Below are 17,697 nucleotides of genomic sequence, written 5' to 3' on the forward strand. Positions count from 1 at the left end.
AAAATTATCCATTTTATTTAATGGCGCCTTTCATGGTACTCAAGGTCACCTTACATCATACAAGATCAGTAACAGACGTACAAAATTCATCAAGCAGCAAAAAGAAAACTGCATCAATAATAAAACAGCAATACAAAATATAAACAATTAAAATAAAGATCAATTTTTCAGTATAGGATAAGATGCAGTAGATGCTGTTAGAGATAGTGAGCTAGTTTAAAAAGATGGATTTTAAGAGCAGTTTTGAATTCTGTCTAGTATTCGGATGTGAAGGGGCAGAGAGGTCCAAAGTTTGGGTGCAGCACAAAAGAAGGCCCTGGCACCTATTTTATTGAAGTTGATGGCTGGTAGTGCCAGTGGATTTATTGTAATAGACCGCAGGGAGCGAGATGGAGTGTAAGTCTGAAGGAGGTCTGTGACATAAGCAGGGGATAGATTGTGACTGTTAATAAAAGTGTATATAAAAAATAAAAAAAATCCATTGTGACACAGGGAGCCAGTGGAACTGGGTCAGATGTGGAGTGACATGTTCCCTGTATTTTGAGCATGTGATGATCCCTGCTGCAGAATTCTGGATTAGTTGTGGTGAGTGGTGAATAAATTTATTGGGGATGACTGCCGGGATCGCATTGCAGTAGTCGATGCGTGATGTGACCAAAGCGCTGACAAAGACTTCTGTGGAGTATTGCATTAAAGCAGGGCATAGTCTGGAGATATTTCGCAGATGGAAGAAGCAATCCGGGATACACTGTTCATATGTCTGGAGAAAGAAAGGGTACTGTCCAGGATAACACCAAGGCTCTTAACTTGTGTGGCGGAAGGTATGATGGCTTCAGCAATGGGAGCGAACTGATTCAACTTTTTGAGTATTGATTTAGAACCGATGAGCAGTACAGTGACTACTGTTGAATTTTAGCTAGTTGTTTGTCATCCAGATCTGTATAACAAAAGCAGGCAGTGAGCTTGCTGGAGGAGAGAGTGACACTGGGCTTCGTGGACACATAAAGCTGTGTATCATCAGCATAACAGTGAAGATGAATACCGTAGTGCCAGAAGATGTTGCCAAGAGGGAGGAGGTAAATAATAAACAAAAGTGGCCCCAACACTGAACGTTGGGGTACTCTGTAGTGCACTCTAGAGCTTTCTAACTGGTAATTCTGAATTTGTACAAAATGGAATGCCATGATGCCCGCCATGCTCTCATAACAAAACTATTCACTGCGAATGGGTGGCTGACTTTGTATCATCTGAGAGGGTCTTGAGCCTGTTGAATAAAATATAACTGTCCGGCCACGATGCAAAATTACTGGCAACCCCAAACAACAAAAGTGCCTCTGTTCTGAAGCAACAGCTCTGTGAGGAAAGCCACTGTCCTCTGTCCTTTGGAGTTGCGGAGGACGGCCAGTCAGGCAAGCGCTTGGGATTCCAGCACGGGCACGACTGATAGAGACAGTTACTGAATGTCTGCTCTCCAGATGAAAAGCATATGAATTTTAATGCACTGCATTGTTCTATATGTGGGGGACAGACTGAGGGGACCCTTGAGGCAGCGTGAGAATGTGAGCAGGGCACAGTAACTGGACGGCTGTGTGTTGGATAAGACTGCATAACACTGACTGCCTATTGGTTTTGGAAATGCCCTGTAGTAAAACCTAATGTAGTCCACTGCATGAGGATGGTGTAGTTTTAAACATTTTAACCATTTGTGTACAGACTTGCAGGGTTCATAGCAGAAGTGTGTGGAAATTCTATCTGGCAGCTGCACAGGGATAACTGGCATGTTACACTGACAACTGAACAACATCATTTGGTAGTGGAGGAAAATAACTTTGTACATTTACTCAAGCACTGTAATTTTATGTAAGATTTTAAGGTACTTGGTTGTTCTATTGTATGCTTCTTTAGACACCTATTGAAGGATCTTAGGTATATTAGGGTCACTTGCAGGGGGCTCCACCATTCCAAGATGTTCTGGGAATAATGGTGAGAGCATCAATGAATGGCTGATGATCTTGCAGCTGGCCCGATTGCACCATCCAAGTTGCAACAGGCAGTTTTGCCATGCAGGTTTTCCTGTGCTGCTATATTTTCCACTTCAATTCAGGGAAAAATATTGTACATTTTACTCTGTTACACTTATTTAACAGTTGTAGTTACATTACTAATCATATTTTATTACTTTTACAAACAAATATACTGTATGGTGAGTTTAAAACAACAAAACTGTATGATGTGTGCCTGCCACACAGAAGTTCCTAAACGTTTTGGCTCGTGGTACTTACAAAAAAGCAGTGTCTAGTGTAAAATACTATATATAGCCACAACAGAATTAGAATGCATAATGAGTACTTTTACTTTTGTTATTTTAAAGTATATTTTGCTGCCAATACTTGAGTATTTATACCTAAGAAGAATTTTAAATGCAGTACTTTCACTTGCAATGGAGCATTTTTACATTGTGGTATTGGTACTGCTTACTGAACTGAAGGATCTGAATACTTATACCTCCACTGGCATTTGGGGATCCTGCTTAAGAGTTCTCATTTACTACACTTAGTTGACAGTAATTAATAATAATAATAATAATAATAATAATAATCTTATTAATAATCTTTCTTTGTAGAGCACTTTTCAAAAACAAGTTACAAAGTGCTTTAACAAGTGTAAAGACAATAATACCCAAAAGACAATAATACAAAAACAATACAAGATAAAAGCAAGTAAACATTGAAAAGACTAAAATACACGTTTAAGATAAATATAAAATAAGTAAAATAGAATAAAATAAAAGGGATAGAATAAAGTCAAATAAGATCGGGGACTTAAAAGACTTCACTGACTCAACCGACCTGATTTCCTCGGGCAGGCTGTTCCAGAGCCTCCGGGCCCTGCCAGCAAACGCTCTGTCCCCTTTAGTTTTCAGTCGAGACTCTGGAACAGGCAACAGACCTCTGCCTGAGGATTTCAAGGTACGTGTTGGTGTGTATGGGACTAAAAGGTCAGAAACATAACAAGGCGAGAGGCCATGAAAAGCTTTAAAAGTGATCAATAAAATTTTAAAGTCAATTCTAAAACTTACTGGGAGCCAGTGTAATGAAGCTAAAATAGGGGTGATGTGGTCATATTTGTTTGTTCTGGTTAAAAGCCTGGCAGCTGAGTTCTGGACAGTCTGGAGTCGATCAGTAGATTTTTGGGTTAAACAAGTGAAAAGGCTGTTGCAATAATCCAGGTGTGATGAGATGAAGGCGTGTAAAATGGTTTTGGTGTCCTTAAAAGTTAACATAGATCGAATTTTTGCTATATTTCTAAGTTGATAAAAAAAAAAAAAGCTTTGTGGTGTGCTGCTCGAAATTTAAATTACTATCAAACCAAACACAGAGGTTCTTTGCAACAGGCTTAAAGTGATTTACTAGGGAACCAGCAGATGGCAGTATTTGTTTTGCCATCTGGTGGGACCCAATGACCAGGATTTCTGTTTTGTCTGAGTTCAGCTGGAGGAAAATATTTGACATCCATTTTTTAACTTCACAAAGGCAGTCGGTAAGTGAACTCAGCATTCCAGGGTCTCTGGATCTGACGGGCAAGTATATTTGTGTGTCATCAGCATAAATATGAAAAGAAATACCATGTTTATGGATAATATGTCCAAGGGGAAGCAGATACAAGGAAAACAAAATGGGTCCTATGACCGACCCCTGAGGCACACCATATTTAACTGGACAGAACGAAGAGACATAGTTGTTTACAGACACGCGAAACTTCCTATTTGACAGGTAGGATGAAAACCATTCTAGGGCCATACCAGAGATCCCCACCCAGTGCCTCAGTCTGTCTAACATGATGTTGTGATCAATGGTGTCAAAAGCAGCGCTAAGGTCCAGGAGTACCAGGACTGAGCACATACCTTCATCAGCAGACATTAAAAGGTCATTGGTGACTTTAAGCAGGGTAGTCTCAGTGCTGTGGTACTTCCTGAAACCATTCCCCGGACACTCCCGTCCTCACCAACCCTCTCCCAGCGCTCTCCCAAAGATAACAAGCTTCACCCTTGCGCCTTCTTCTCCCGCCGTCTTTCCTCCACCGAACGAAATTACACCGTGGGGGACCGAGAACTGCTGGCTATTAAGCTGGCCCTGGAGGAGTGGAGGCACTGGCTTGAGGGGGCTGAACACCCTTTCCTAGTCCTGACAGATCACAAGAATCTTTCCTATATCCAGATCGCTAAAAGACTAAACTCCCGCCAGGCCCGGTGGGCCCTATTTTTCGATAGATTCAATTTCTCCCTCTCCTACCGGTCTCCCCAAATCCAACGGGAACACGGTCATCCTCACCATCGTCGACCGTTTCTCTAAGTCCGCCCACTTTGTCCCCCTACCCAAACTCCCCACTTCCTTGGAAACTGCCCGCCTCCAAATCAACCATGTCTTCCGTCTGCATGGCATCCCGCTGGACATCGTCTCCGACCGGGGCCCTCAGTTCACGTCTCAGGTCTGGAGAGCCTTCTGCCGCGCCTTTGGCGCCACCGCCAGCCTCTCTTCAGGTTACCACCCCCAGACCAACGGACAAGCCGAGCGTGTCAACCAAGACCTGGGGGTGGCACTCAGGTGTGTGGCGTACAGAAACTCCCCCTCATGGAGCTCTCAGATCCCCTTGATCGAATACGCCCATAACTCCCAGGTTTGTGCTGCCACTGGTATGTCCCCCTTCATGGGCTCGCTGGGCTATCAACCCCCCCTGTTCCCGTCCCAGGAAGCGGAAGTAGCGGTCCCCTCAGCCGTTGCCGCCGCATCTGGAGGGAGGCCACGGCCGCCCTGCAGCGCACCGCGGTCCGCAATCGCCGGTTGGCCGACCGTCAACGCACTCCAGCCCCCGCCTACCGGCCAGGACAACAAGTGTGGCTTTCCTCCAGAGACCTCCCCCTGCAAACCACTTCCAAGAAACTCGCCCCCCGGTTCATCGGCCCCTATCCCGTCGAGGCCATCATCAACCCCTCCGCAGTTCGCCTGACCCTCCCCCCTCACCTGAAGGTCCACCCAGTCTTCCACGTCTCGCGGATCAAGCCCGTCTCCACCAGCTCCCTCTCTGTACCAGTGGCAGCGCCTCCCCCTCCCCGGATGATCGACGGACACCCCGCTTACACTGTACGCTGCCTCCTAGACGTGCGACGTAGAGGCCGAGGCTACCGGTACCTGGTGGAAGAGCGCTCCTGGATCTCTGCCAGTCAGATCCTGGACCGTTCCCTCCTGTCCGACTTCTACCGAGCTCACCCGGACAAACCGGGGGGTCCGCCTGGAGGCGTCCGTTGAGGGGGGGGCCCCTGTTGCGGTGGCAGCCCGGCTGTTGGTGAGTGTCCTGTTTCTCCTTTCCCTCACATTCTGGTTTCTCCTGTGCCCTCTCTCTGTGTGTGCTCTCTCCCTCTCTGCTCCGGAGCCCAGCTGGCTACCCACACCTGCACCTCGTCAACCTCCATCCCCAGCCACCGCACCTGCCAGCCATCAGCCTCATCACGACCAGTATTTCTACCCCGGCTTTCCACTCCATCCTCGCTCAATTGTCGCAGCTCCTGACCTGGTGTCGCCGCTTCGTTCTGGCTTTTTCTGAGATTTCCCCTTTGCTTCACGTCCCCGTTACTTACTAACCCTGTCTTTCTGTTTCCTCCTGCCAGGTTCACATCTGCCTCCCAGCTCGGCCAGCCGGGCTCGCCTGCCTCCTCCTCTCTCTCCACGACGCCCTCTGGCTTCCCCTCTTGCACCCCGCCTGGTCCCCAGTCTCCGCGCCCTCTCCTCCCCGGCTGCCAGCCTCCCTCAAGCCTCCAGCCTAAGCGCCTTCCGCTCCTCCAGCTACTCGGTTCCCCGCGTCCTCGTCTGCCTCTCCCCTCTTTCCACCCGTCCCCTCCTCGAACCCCTTTTTCCTCAATAAACCTCTTTTTTCAAACCCTCAGCGTTGCGTTTGGGTCCGTTCTGTCTCCCACCGTTACAGTATTAGTACTTTTACTTAAGTAAAAGAGCTGAATACTTCGTTCACCACTGACACACACACACACACGTTATTAAGAATTTAACAAACAATGAATTGTTTAATAAAAAGAAAAATTTGCTTACTTTATTTTTAAATTCTGTCTTTCATGTCAGCAACCCCTGACAAACATAACCATACTTATATTAATTACTTACTTTTACCTTTGATACTTAAGTATTTTGAAAAGCCGGTACTTTTGTGCTTTTAATTTTTATCAATTGTATCTGTACAGGACTTCTATACTTCATCCACCACTGTATTCATAAATCTCACAGTTGTAGCAATGGATCTGATTCTTGCATTTCTCCGTGTCATGGTGGAGCACAAAACAACAAAAGAAAATTCCTTTGGATATTTGTCATCATCGTCATAAGTAAACAAACTATGATTTGACTAACACTGCATGGCTGATAAGTACGAAGGGAGAAAAAAGGGAAATATGCAGGACTTTCCGGGCACATGGAGAGAAGCAGGAGAGTAAATATTGCTTTGACCTTGTGGACTAGAATTTCTGATTGCATTAACCAGAGTGCTCTCTCTCTCTCTCTCTCTCTCTCTCTCTCTCTCTTTTTTTCTCTATCTGATTTTCTGTGTTGGTGTAAAACACTTTTCACTCTAAAGCACTGAAGGCACGTTTACGAAACAGCATTCATTTGATGAGTTGTAAAACCAGTTTTGCCCTCAACCAAAGGCTTCTCACTCTAACTGAAAGCACAGAGTTGCAATTCATTTAAGGTGTGGATTTTATTTGTTTCCTTTGATTCTCTTTGTTTTGAACATGATGGCTGTGCCAATATAAAATACATCTACAACAACAGAAAAGTTGAGTTTAATACAGCTTGTTAAAGTTACAACAACCAACACCGGATCCTAAATTTACATAATGCAACTTTAGCAACTGTTTTTATGCAGTAGTACTCCTTTTGACGAGCAAACAGAACAGTGTAAAATTGGTGGAGTGCCGCATTTAAAGTTGCGCACATGTCCAACCTGCAGTTTCACTAGAGCACTCTACCTTGCTCAAGAGCAGCTCAACAGGTATGTGAACAAGGAGGAAGACAATTCCTTCCCTGCCGTGTCTAAGTCAGTGAACCAGTGAACATGCGTTCTCACTTCACCTGGTGTAAAATTATCAAACTGGACAGTAATCAAACCGGTTTGCCCCTTTTACATGCCTCGCCTGTTGCACCATACCGATCTTTCATGATGATGACAGCAGTCTTCCTTTCAGCGAGTAACCAACATTGGGTTTACAGTGTCATCTTACTGTGAAGGCACAAGGTTAGAGCCTCAGTACATGAAATCTGTCTCCACAGCTCACTCCAGGGTTTGTATGTTGTTGTTGTTTATTATTTCATGTGAGTCATGTAGACTATCCCAGACAAGCTGAAATAGCATCAGGGCCACTTTGACACCTGAGGCACCTGCAGTCACATGCTGTGTCCCCCAGTGACATAGTAGACTACTGTTTGGACTGTAGAACAGAGAAAACTGTTCATCCAAAACATCCCCATTCTCAGTGTTTGCATTTCTATCCTTTAAATCCCAAATCATTCAAACTACCTCTTCTTCTCTTCTTGGGAATAACCATATCTGTCTAACACCTACTGTTTAATACTGTAGGTCTTTATCAGGTCAGATTTACCTCTTGTGTAGGCTTTGAGGGTGTGACTTGTTGAGTGCAACATTGTGTAAAAACTTCCTGGATGGTTAGTATTTCCTTTATATTTAAAGTATTTTACTTGACCAGTAAAATAAACTGGTAAACATGTTTAATAAAGGACTTAAGCAGGAAATATGAGCAATTCTGCACATTGCCTTTGGCTACTCAGAAATGCATTATAATGACTAATGCTTTCATGTGATAAAATAAAACCATTAGGCCTACCTGTAAAGGTAAAACCTTTCTCTTGGCAAGCTTTGTGGTAGATTATGTCTGAACCATTCCTCTTACTTCATTTCCAGTTTCAATTCAGGAAGCCTTGCCCAAATGTAGGAATAAGAGAGTTATTGCCTTTTGTTAAACATCAGGGAAACGGTGGGAGCCTCATAATCATGCTAAAGCCCGGGCAGGCAGGACCCGGCCAGATTGGGACATGAATAATATATCGCAGTGGGCGGGCACGGTTTCGGACGTTGACTGTAGTTAGTTGCGTGCGTCACCAAGGACTTGGTCTGAATGGCTGTCTTTACAGTCACTGAGGAAATTTTTATTCACCGATTCACCGAACACCAGGTAATAATAATTTAATCACCATTAGCTCATAAAAAGTAGATGATGTTAAGAGTTTAGAGTTTGTCTAATTTAGCTCTGTAAGCTGTTGTGTTACGATGGGATGTTTTAAGAAATACAAGGAAAAAAACAACCTCACATAACATTTGCATGTATCGCCTAAGTTACTGCTAACTTGGATTTGACTGAAACTACTGAATGTAAGTAGAAATAAAAGTTTCCATGCTTTATAGCCTAATGTATTTTACACACACCGTGTGTTTGGGACTATTTGTACAACTATTTCTAACAACAACGGGTCTAATGCCAATCACATTTTTTTTCAACTTAGCCAAACAGTAGAGTTTTTTTAAATCGAAATTCACTGTTTCTATACGCTCTTTACAATGTTTATGTCGCCTTTGTAATTTAAACCTATCTCTAAACATATTGTAAGGTGTAAGCTATTATATGAAAATGTGTTTATAATGCGTGCACGTTAATTTACAGGTTTTATGAATTCGTTTGATGTTTTGTAGCAGCTTTAAGCTGTGAGTAAGAATAGGCTACTGTTCTATGACATTTATGCTCAGTGGCGACTCAGCAGCCCGCAGTGTTTGTGTTTAAACACAGGATGGTATGGGTTCCGTGTGCGTGCGTGTGTTTGTGTGTATAAGTTACCATACCCTATATGTCACACAGGATATGAGGGTTCAAATCCACACGTGGGCCGATAGCCCACCGTGGTTCAGCGCGTTCATTCCCTGAGGCTTGATCAGTTAATCTCACTATAGTCTCAGCATGTTGGAGGAATGAAGGTATCTGCCACAGGCTATTAACAACCTGCTGCTTTTGGTCTAATGGTGCCACAGCGCATTTTCACTGCATGAAATCATCAGGCCTGCGCTTGGTGCAGGTTAAGGCAACAGTCCTTAAAAATGAACTTAATGCTATTGCTTTACTGCTGCAGCTGTGGTAACAGCATACAGCTTCGGGTTTGGGAGTAGCTTCTTACACCGTGTTTACAAGGGGAAGATTCCCATGTGTTTCCTGCGCTGCTCCCTCTGCGATTATTTACCTGCACTGATGTGTGCAAACACACTATGAACTGTTGTCCTTGGCTGAAATGATCAGTCCCCTCTTGCATCGTCCCGCAGTCTATCTGCTGGGTCTTTATAAGGAGGACCGGAGTCATGGGGACGAAGTCTGGCGACAAACTGGGTTTTCAACAACATCGTTTTCACCCACACCTACCCCCTCTTTTTTCCATTTTAACAAGCCTTAATGGATATTGATCAGATCCGGATTTATTGTGTGAATGGTAGCTTAATCCAGGGACCCCTGATGGGATTCTCCAGATGGTCCTGCTCTAACTCCTAAATCAAGGATTTCATTCTGATAATGCAGTTTCTTATTACTACCAAAAAATAGATAGGCTAATTCCTGTGATAGTCTGCATTTACACTGAGTTTATAGTGACTATAACGCTATAAGTGACTGTTTATTTTAAAGATATATATTTTTAACTTGAGTGTCTTAAAATAATGACAGAAATATTTAAATTTTGTTAATGCATCATCAGCCTATTGTATTTCCCATGATTCCTATTATGGATACACACTGATGAGAAGTGTTCTTCCTTGAACAACTGCTGCAGTTGTTCTTCCCCCAATATGCAAATCCCCTGTTCAGGACAGTTTCTTCTCCCCCAGAGGGAGACGCCGTTTGACATAGATGTATCTCATTAATCAGCAGATCATCCAGATCCCCTGCTCTTTATGAGCTGTTGTATTTTTATTTATTTTTTTTAAACAAGTGGCCAAACATCTGCTTGCTGCTGCTGCTGCTGCTGCTGCTGCACAGTTCCAGTGTGTTTTTGTTGTCAAGTTTTACAGATGGGTCAGTAATAGTATTTGTCTTGTTGTGTTATCATAACATGGAGCCTGACTGATGCTGACAATGCCTGATTTATGGCCTCTGGCCTCAGTGAGCCTCTCAGATCCTCCCCTAACATTTGCTCAACGGGCTTTAAAGGTTTCCTGTTGTGAGATGAAAGCCAACATCTCAGCTCTGCTTTCTTTCATTGGTCTGGCTTGCGGTGGATGACACAAGTCGTTTTCCATCAGCCACAGATGGGCAGATGTTCAGATATGTTGAGAAGTTGCATGATGAAGTGTTGAACACGTCTATGTTTGATTGCATAAATCCTCCTCTGATTTGTGTGCACATATTAGTACCAATGCAGCCCATCCATTGGAAATTACATATCAAGAAATCTCTTGTGAGAGAAGGCTCACAATATGATCATTGTCTCTGTTTCCTTGTGTGTGTGTGTGATTGAGTGTAGCGGGCGAAGATTGCATCGGGTGTCTGGTATGGTAAGAAAATCAGGCAAGATGACACTGTTTGATTTTAATCTACACTGGGTGGTTGCAGTGTTTGATTTTTGGGTGTTAATCATCTGTTAAGTGAGTTAAAACAAATAATTTGAACACACTGTACAAACATGCCTCAAAAGCGGATTTGGGTTCGGTTACGACCCCCATGAGAAGCATTGATCCTGGACCATGTGCTGTGACACCTACACACAGTTACTTGTATTCAGATTCTGATTATGTGAAATTACACAGAGGAGTAGGAAGTGTGTGTTTGGTGAAGACAGAAAGCCTGTTCCTGTAGTTTCTGAGAAAGGGCTCAGACAATAGACAAAGCTGAGAATGACCATCATGGAATAACAAGTGGATCACCACTAATACTTGTGTTTATGAAAGTTGAAGTTGTGTAATGGTTTTAGTGTCTGCATGTATGAAAGTTTATTTTCATCTTGGTTTTTTTTGATTTTCCTAATTTATTACACAGGTGATTATTTACCTCATTAATTAAAGTTAAAAGCTTCATCTATAAATTTCAGAAAATAGTACAAAAAATTCCTCACAGTGTTAGGCTTCCAAATTTCCCAGAACCTGAGTTTGATGACATCAAATTTCTTGTTTTGTCCACAGTCCAAAACCTAAAGATCTTCTATTTACAATGTAAACCACAAAAAAGCAGCGAATCCTCACATGCGAGTAGCTTCCAGCTAGTATTCATTCATACGCCTCTGATTGTCTTTGCCACCTTCCCCCTTTTCCATCCATTGATTCTCTCTCCTCATCTTCCATCAGAACAAGGCATGGCTGGGAAGCCTTTCCGGGCCACCTACATCTGGGGAAGCATCATCTCTAATCTCCACACTAACGTGGAGGTCAAGCGCCGGCGCCACAACCTGAAGTCCTACCATGACTGCTTCCTGGGCTCAGAGGCCGTGGATGTGGTTTTGGCACACATCACCCTGAACCGTTTCTTTGGTGAAGAGGCGGTGCCCCGCTACAAGGCCGTCCGCCTCTGTCAGGCCCTGATGGAATCGAGGGTGTTTGAGCCGGTGGGCGTTAAAGTATTTGGGAAGGAAAAAAAGCGAGCCACATTTGAGGACAGTAGTTGCAGTCTGTACAGGTTCCTGAGCCCAACGACCAGCTCCTTATCATCACTGACCAACGCCAATTCTCACTCCACTAGTACCATAGAGAGCGGCTATGACTCACCGAGCATGAAACGGAACAAGAACAGCTATGGTCCGTCACGTGAAAGGTACAGACTGGTGTCATAACATCTTCAGGTCTTATTTTTGATTTGCTTTGTTCTCCTTCCTCCAGAGCTAATCCCAAATTCAGTATAACTTTAGACTGGGTGCCGCTGAAAACTAGTGAGGCATGACCTCTTGAAGTCGTATCAAGCAGTCATGTCTTGATACTCTTAACTTCCATTAACCCCCTCATTACGAGCGAGTGATGGTGTGTTTTAAATTCAAATCCAAACATAAATTGTAAAATCAAAAGCTTTAGAGTCATTTGATTCTCCTGTAGTTTTAGAATTAAATTTCAGGGAGGCCGTGGAGCATGTAGCAAAAAGACAGGCAGGATGCATTACCCCTGCTGTGCTAACAGCCTCAACACCTTGTGAGTGACAGCTCCAGACTGGACCAGAGAACAGGCTTGATGCCCCTAATGGGGGATGAAAGCTTCAGAGGAACAATGTGCTCCAACAGTTTAAATGAGGCTTTTCTTATTTATAGCATTGGCCAAGTCAAGTCGTCATGGGAATAATGTAAATCAACAGGAAAGTCACACATCCTATTTAATGTTCATCAGAAATTGGTCAATGCCAGAAATTGAGCAATTATTTTGTCTGTTTGATATAAAATGACCATCAAAACAGCCCCAAAGTATGACTGAATCACAGGTACTAGAAAACGTGCAGCCTGGTGCCACATTTGTTCCCATAATAAGTCTGTTTTGTTTTTCAATAATTTCCACTGATTGCTGTTATTATTTGACTCCTCAGACAAGAGGCACTGAGCTACTCCACCATCTCACCCGTGAAATCAGACAAATCAGTGGAGGACGTGCTGGGAAACCTCAACCTGAGCTCGACCATCACCCCTCAGATGATCAACCTCGGCCTCTCACAACAGCGTAAGTTGTCTCCTATCTGATGAGACACAGGAGAGTGACGTAAAACATGCACCATGTTTTCATGCAGCAAATGCTTGCTGACTCCGACATGTTGGATTGTCTGTGTAACTTGCCTATGACCCAAATGGCTTGCAACTCTGTGTTTTCACAGTTGTGGATGAGGTGTGGCACCAGCAGGCGGTGTTCAGACTGTTGCAGCTGATAGAGCTCCCCCTGTTGGAGAACTTGTTAGAGGGTAGAGACACATCGCGGCCTCCCCTGCACGGCATGGACAGTGACCCTGACCTGTTGTACACATCTAGCTACTTAGACCGAGAGGTCCTCAAGGCCTTCAGTGAAGCACAGTAAGTCTTGTAACAGTTTGACAGTCTTCTATAAAAGTTCATTTTCTAATTCAAATATGTGATCCATAAGTTCTAATTTACTGTTTTGACTCTTTACCAGTGCCTTTTCAATATAACTGCTTACAATTCAACACAAAATTATGTATAGGCTTAAACCATCTAAATGATGGTTAGTCATTGAAATGGTGGTGAAACTAAAGTTATATACAGGGGTGGAAAATAAAAGTATATGTACTCTGGTGCTGTAAATACAAATTTGAGGTACCTTACCATTACCATTTAACGCTACTTTATACTTATCAACACTCCACTGCATTTCATATCAGCTTATTGTACTTTTTGCACCACCACAGTTATTTAAAAGCTATATTTACCTCTTATAGTCGAGATAAAGGTTTTACATACAAATCATGCATTGTTACCCAGCAGTATAATGAGGCAGTTAAAATTAGTTCATTACATTAAACATGAACGTGACACTTTTATTTGAACGCATCCATAATAATGATTAAATAATATAACAATGTAACACTGACAGGGGGTATTCTGCATGATGAGGACTTTGACACATTTTTTTGTTAATACTTCTACACTTAAGTGACATTTTGACACAGGACTTTTACTTGTAACTGAGTGTTTTCATAGTGGGGTGTTGCTACTTCTACTTAAGAAAATAATCATGATAAAATTATTGTTTTATTATGTAATCTAGATGAATAAAAACCTTAAGTTTAGCCTGGTTTTAACCTACATGTGTTGACTAAATCCATGCCCAGTGGAGGCAGTCGAGTGATCTCTAAATCACAGAAGGTCAATTGCTAATCTGACCATCTTTCTATCTCTGTTTCTTCACTTGGACCAAACTGTCAGCCGTGTTTAACTTGTATGGTGTTCGGGTCTGTTTGACCCGTTTTCATTTTTTATCAAAAGAAAAATTATACGATTATTTATTGTTTCAAACTCAGACTCATTGGCCTTGGCTCATTTTCTGTGAAGAATATATATCAGAACACATTTTCAATGAAAACACACTGTACACCCTCCCTACACATTTACATTACACACAGGATGTCCAGGTCCTGTGTACCTTTACTCTGTCCTCCTCCTGTCAGTGTGTGTGTGTGTGTGTGTGTGTGTGTGTGTGTGTGAGTGAGTGTGAGTTTTGTGTTTCTGCACCTGCCGTTCCCGCACAAGGTTGCAACATTGTTGCAAAATCTAAGTACCAACACCGTCTGCTCTTACATTCCCGCACATTTTACCCTCTGTCTTGTGGGAACCAATATTTATTTTCTCTAAATTGGGGGCGGGACACAATAAATATAGCTTTACCAGTGTGGTTTCTTACCACAACTGATCAAGATGGCCAAAAGATTAACTGCTCAGAGGGCCTTGCAATTGATTTTGGAAGAGACAGAAGATTTTGATGATGTACAAGAAGAGGTTTCAGAATGTGAAGATCACATTTCTGACAATTCTGAGTCTTCAAAGACAGTGACTTTGAAGAAGAGGATGAGATTGAGCATCACCTAGTTCCAAAACGAAGACAAGCCACAGGACCAAAGTCAATAGTTATGAAAAACCTTGCTTCATTTGTAAATTTGTTGAATTTTTCCACTCATACCTTGATTATAATTGATTTTCTTTTTTTTATCATCATTTTAGTAAAAAATAAACAAAAAAACGAGTAGCACTTTAATTCTTAAATGTGATCTAACAAAGGTAAAGAGAAAATATTAACCATATATGCTGTTTATATTGCTTGTAATTGGGATGAAGTAAACATCTGTTGAGTATTTTAACATAAAATTGTTTGATTGTGTTGAATTAAAAACCCCAAAATGCAGCGGGTCCACCAGACCCACGAACACTGGCTGAATAACAAAAATATGAACACTGCACAAGGGTTAAAATCTTCGCGCTTCCCTCTCCCTCAGGGCTGATGAGTGGATGTCAGGGGCAGTGGACTGTCTAGAGTTTCTGCCTGATGAACTGGTGGTGGAGGTCAGTCGAGGTTTGTCTGGTTGTGCCGGCGACCTGCTCCAGTGTAAGAGGCTACTCTATGAGGTCCTGGCTCAGCATTACGGACACACACAGCAGCCACCTCTGCTCAACAACCACGTTTTCGACATTCACTCTGGCATCTCGGAGCTACTCGGTAAGAGGACGAGCTATCGGATCCCTTTGTCATCCTGTTGTTGATGAGGCTTTTGTTGTGATGCATGCATGCGTGGTCTATTGTCAGTGAACGGCAAGCAGGAGCAAGCTCTAGAGACTCTGCAGCTCAGCCTGAAGCTGCAGGACTCTCGCAGCAGGGAGGAGCTACGCAGGCTCCTCAGATTCATGGCCGTCGCAGCCAAACCACAGGAAGTCAAACTGCACAAAGAGGTGAGCGTGCGAGTGCATCTCGTGTGAGTCTGCACAGGTGTATGTTGGATCTTTGTTAACTCAAAATAATTCTCTGTCAGATTGAGAACCGGATGGCGGTGAAAAGGTCTTTCTCAAGTGCAATCGTCTACAGCAGACGACTCTCCAAAGGAAAGGTGGACTTGATGGTTCTGTTCATGATGGACAACCACTGTGATCTGTTCAAAGTGAGTGTCGCTTGGCTAGTGTGTGTACAGTTTTGCAAGAGGGTAGTAACAATCAACATCTCTGCAGAACATAGTCACTGGGTTGATAAAATGCTGGCTGTTTAGAAGCAGGATTGTGACCCTGACATAAGATATTACTAATTACTAATTACTAATTCATAAGTCAAATGTGTCTGATCACAGACAGCCACAAACACAATTATAATCATCGTAATTTTTATTATATTCATATTTGATCTTGAAGGCAAGACAAACAGAAACCTCATGTCTTATTGTGCTCTCTTTTCCACCAGATTCCCGTTTCATTGCACAAGATGGTCAGTGACAGAATAATGAATATCGTGAAAGGGAAGGATCCAGATATGATAACAGGTCCGCAGATTTTCCTCGTCGCTATTCATCGATCTACTTTTTTGTTGTTAACCGTTTGTGTGACCACTTGTACAAATCCTTTACTCATTTTCTGTTTCTCCGCTCTCTCTTTACTGCAGGATCAGCATACTGCACAAGACTGAGTGCTAAGGCATATTCAGAAAATGCACAAAAAACCACTAAAGAGGAACTTTGGTCCTTACTACGGGCGATCCATGAGAACCCTAAACTCTCCAGCAAAGAAAAGAGACGCCTCATGGGACAGTTTTATAAAGGCCACCCAGAGATTTTTGTGCAGTACTTTGGAAATAGATTGTCCACTGTCAACATGTTGCTACAGTGATATTTATTAGTTTAACATGCATTACGATGTAAAAAGAGGACAAAAGCTAATGTGATGTAAATTATGTGCACTAGTGTAAGTGGATTTTATTTGCTTGTATGTAAATAGTTTAGACTACTGAACAAGAATGTGATTTATTTATTTCAATTTCTTTGGTGCAGGACACTAACATGAAATGTGTGTGTCAGCTATATGTGAGACTGTTACTTTCCCAGATGACAAAAAGAACCAAGTGTTCTTCTTCTTCTTTTTTCCACACTGCAGTGCGTCTTGTTGGCGTTCTGTGTCTGCAGCCAGTAAGGACAAGTCTATATGTGACTTTTCAATGGATATATTCTATGTGCTTGTGCAATAGGAACAGTGTTAGCAATCAAAATGTGTCTGTTCATGTGGTTTCTCATATACAATGCGATGCACAGTGAGAGGAACCCTCAAAACGGAAATTTGATCCTGGAAATTTAAAAGTCTGATGTTGTGCTGTAGTAAACAGTCAAGGACATTCATGAGGATCAGCCCTCTGGGTTTTTGTTTTGGTTGCAACAAAGCAGCAAAACAGATGTTTGCAAGTTTCTGTTTTTTTTAACTAAAACCATAGCCGCGTTTTAGTGGCATTTTCATGGTTGTATTTTAAACACGGTTTATGTACTCTTTCAAATCAGCTGAGGAAATCGCTTCCACATTCCCAGACTAAGTTTGACCCACACACATCGTGTTCATATTTTGGCCGGACTTAATAAAATTAAACTTGACTTGTCAAACATTCATATATGGACATTGCCCTTTTTTGTTGTAGAAACAAAATGTGTATATTGGGATGTCGAGAGCAAATTACATTTGGCATGTCAAATATTTTATCCACTGAGCATTGATAATATTCAATGAGATTTGAGAGTCTCAAATTGAGACATTCTCATTGACCATTCTGACTTGACCCCCACAAAACCTTGCACATGGCTTTCTCTGTTAAAAACAGATAAACAGACACCTGCTTTTATAATAGAGTGGCATAAAAAAACAGTCAACTACAAATTGTAGTTACCCCAATCTGGAATAATCCTGACATCCTGCAAAATAAGAAAACACTAAATTCCCCACTGTGGTATGACAAAGGGATAAGACATCTAGAGCATGTAATGCAAGGCAGTAACTTTATTCCATTCCAGGATCTAGTGGCACAATATGGAATTAGCCATAATAGATTTCTGGAATTTCAACAGTTTAAATCCATAATTCAGGCTAGATTTAAGGATAAAATAATGGACTTAGATTTACCTCCAATGATAACAGACTTTCTTAAACTCTCGCC

At 42.5% G+C, this 17,697-nt stretch overlaps 1 protein-coding gene across 1 annotated transcript; it reads left to right on the plus strand.

Annotated features, from left to right (window-relative positions):
• The first annotated feature begins 8,199 nt into the window (after positions 1–8,199).
• Positions 8,200–17,153, plus strand: depdc7a (DEP domain containing 7, paralog a). Its single transcript, XM_046031494.1, has 9 exons — positions 8,200–8,254; positions 11,395–11,857; positions 12,611–12,741; positions 12,893–13,085; positions 15,020–15,240; positions 15,328–15,470; positions 15,551–15,676; positions 15,970–16,048; positions 16,168–17,153. The coding sequence occupies exons 2-9, from the start codon at positions 11,403–11,405 to the stop codon at positions 16,389–16,391; spliced, it is 1,572 nt and encodes a 523-aa protein (XP_045887450.1). The 5' UTR covers positions 8,200–8,254; positions 11,395–11,402; the 3' UTR covers positions 16,392–17,153.
• Positions 17,154–17,697: the final 544 nt, after the last annotated feature.

Source organism: Micropterus dolomieu, linkage group LG19 (genome assembly GCF_021292245.1).
Source record: "Micropterus dolomieu isolate WLL.071019.BEF.003 ecotype Adirondacks linkage group LG19, ASM2129224v1, whole genome shotgun sequence".
Taxonomy (NCBI): domain Eukaryota; kingdom Metazoa; phylum Chordata; class Actinopteri; order Centrarchiformes; family Centrarchidae; genus Micropterus; species Micropterus dolomieu.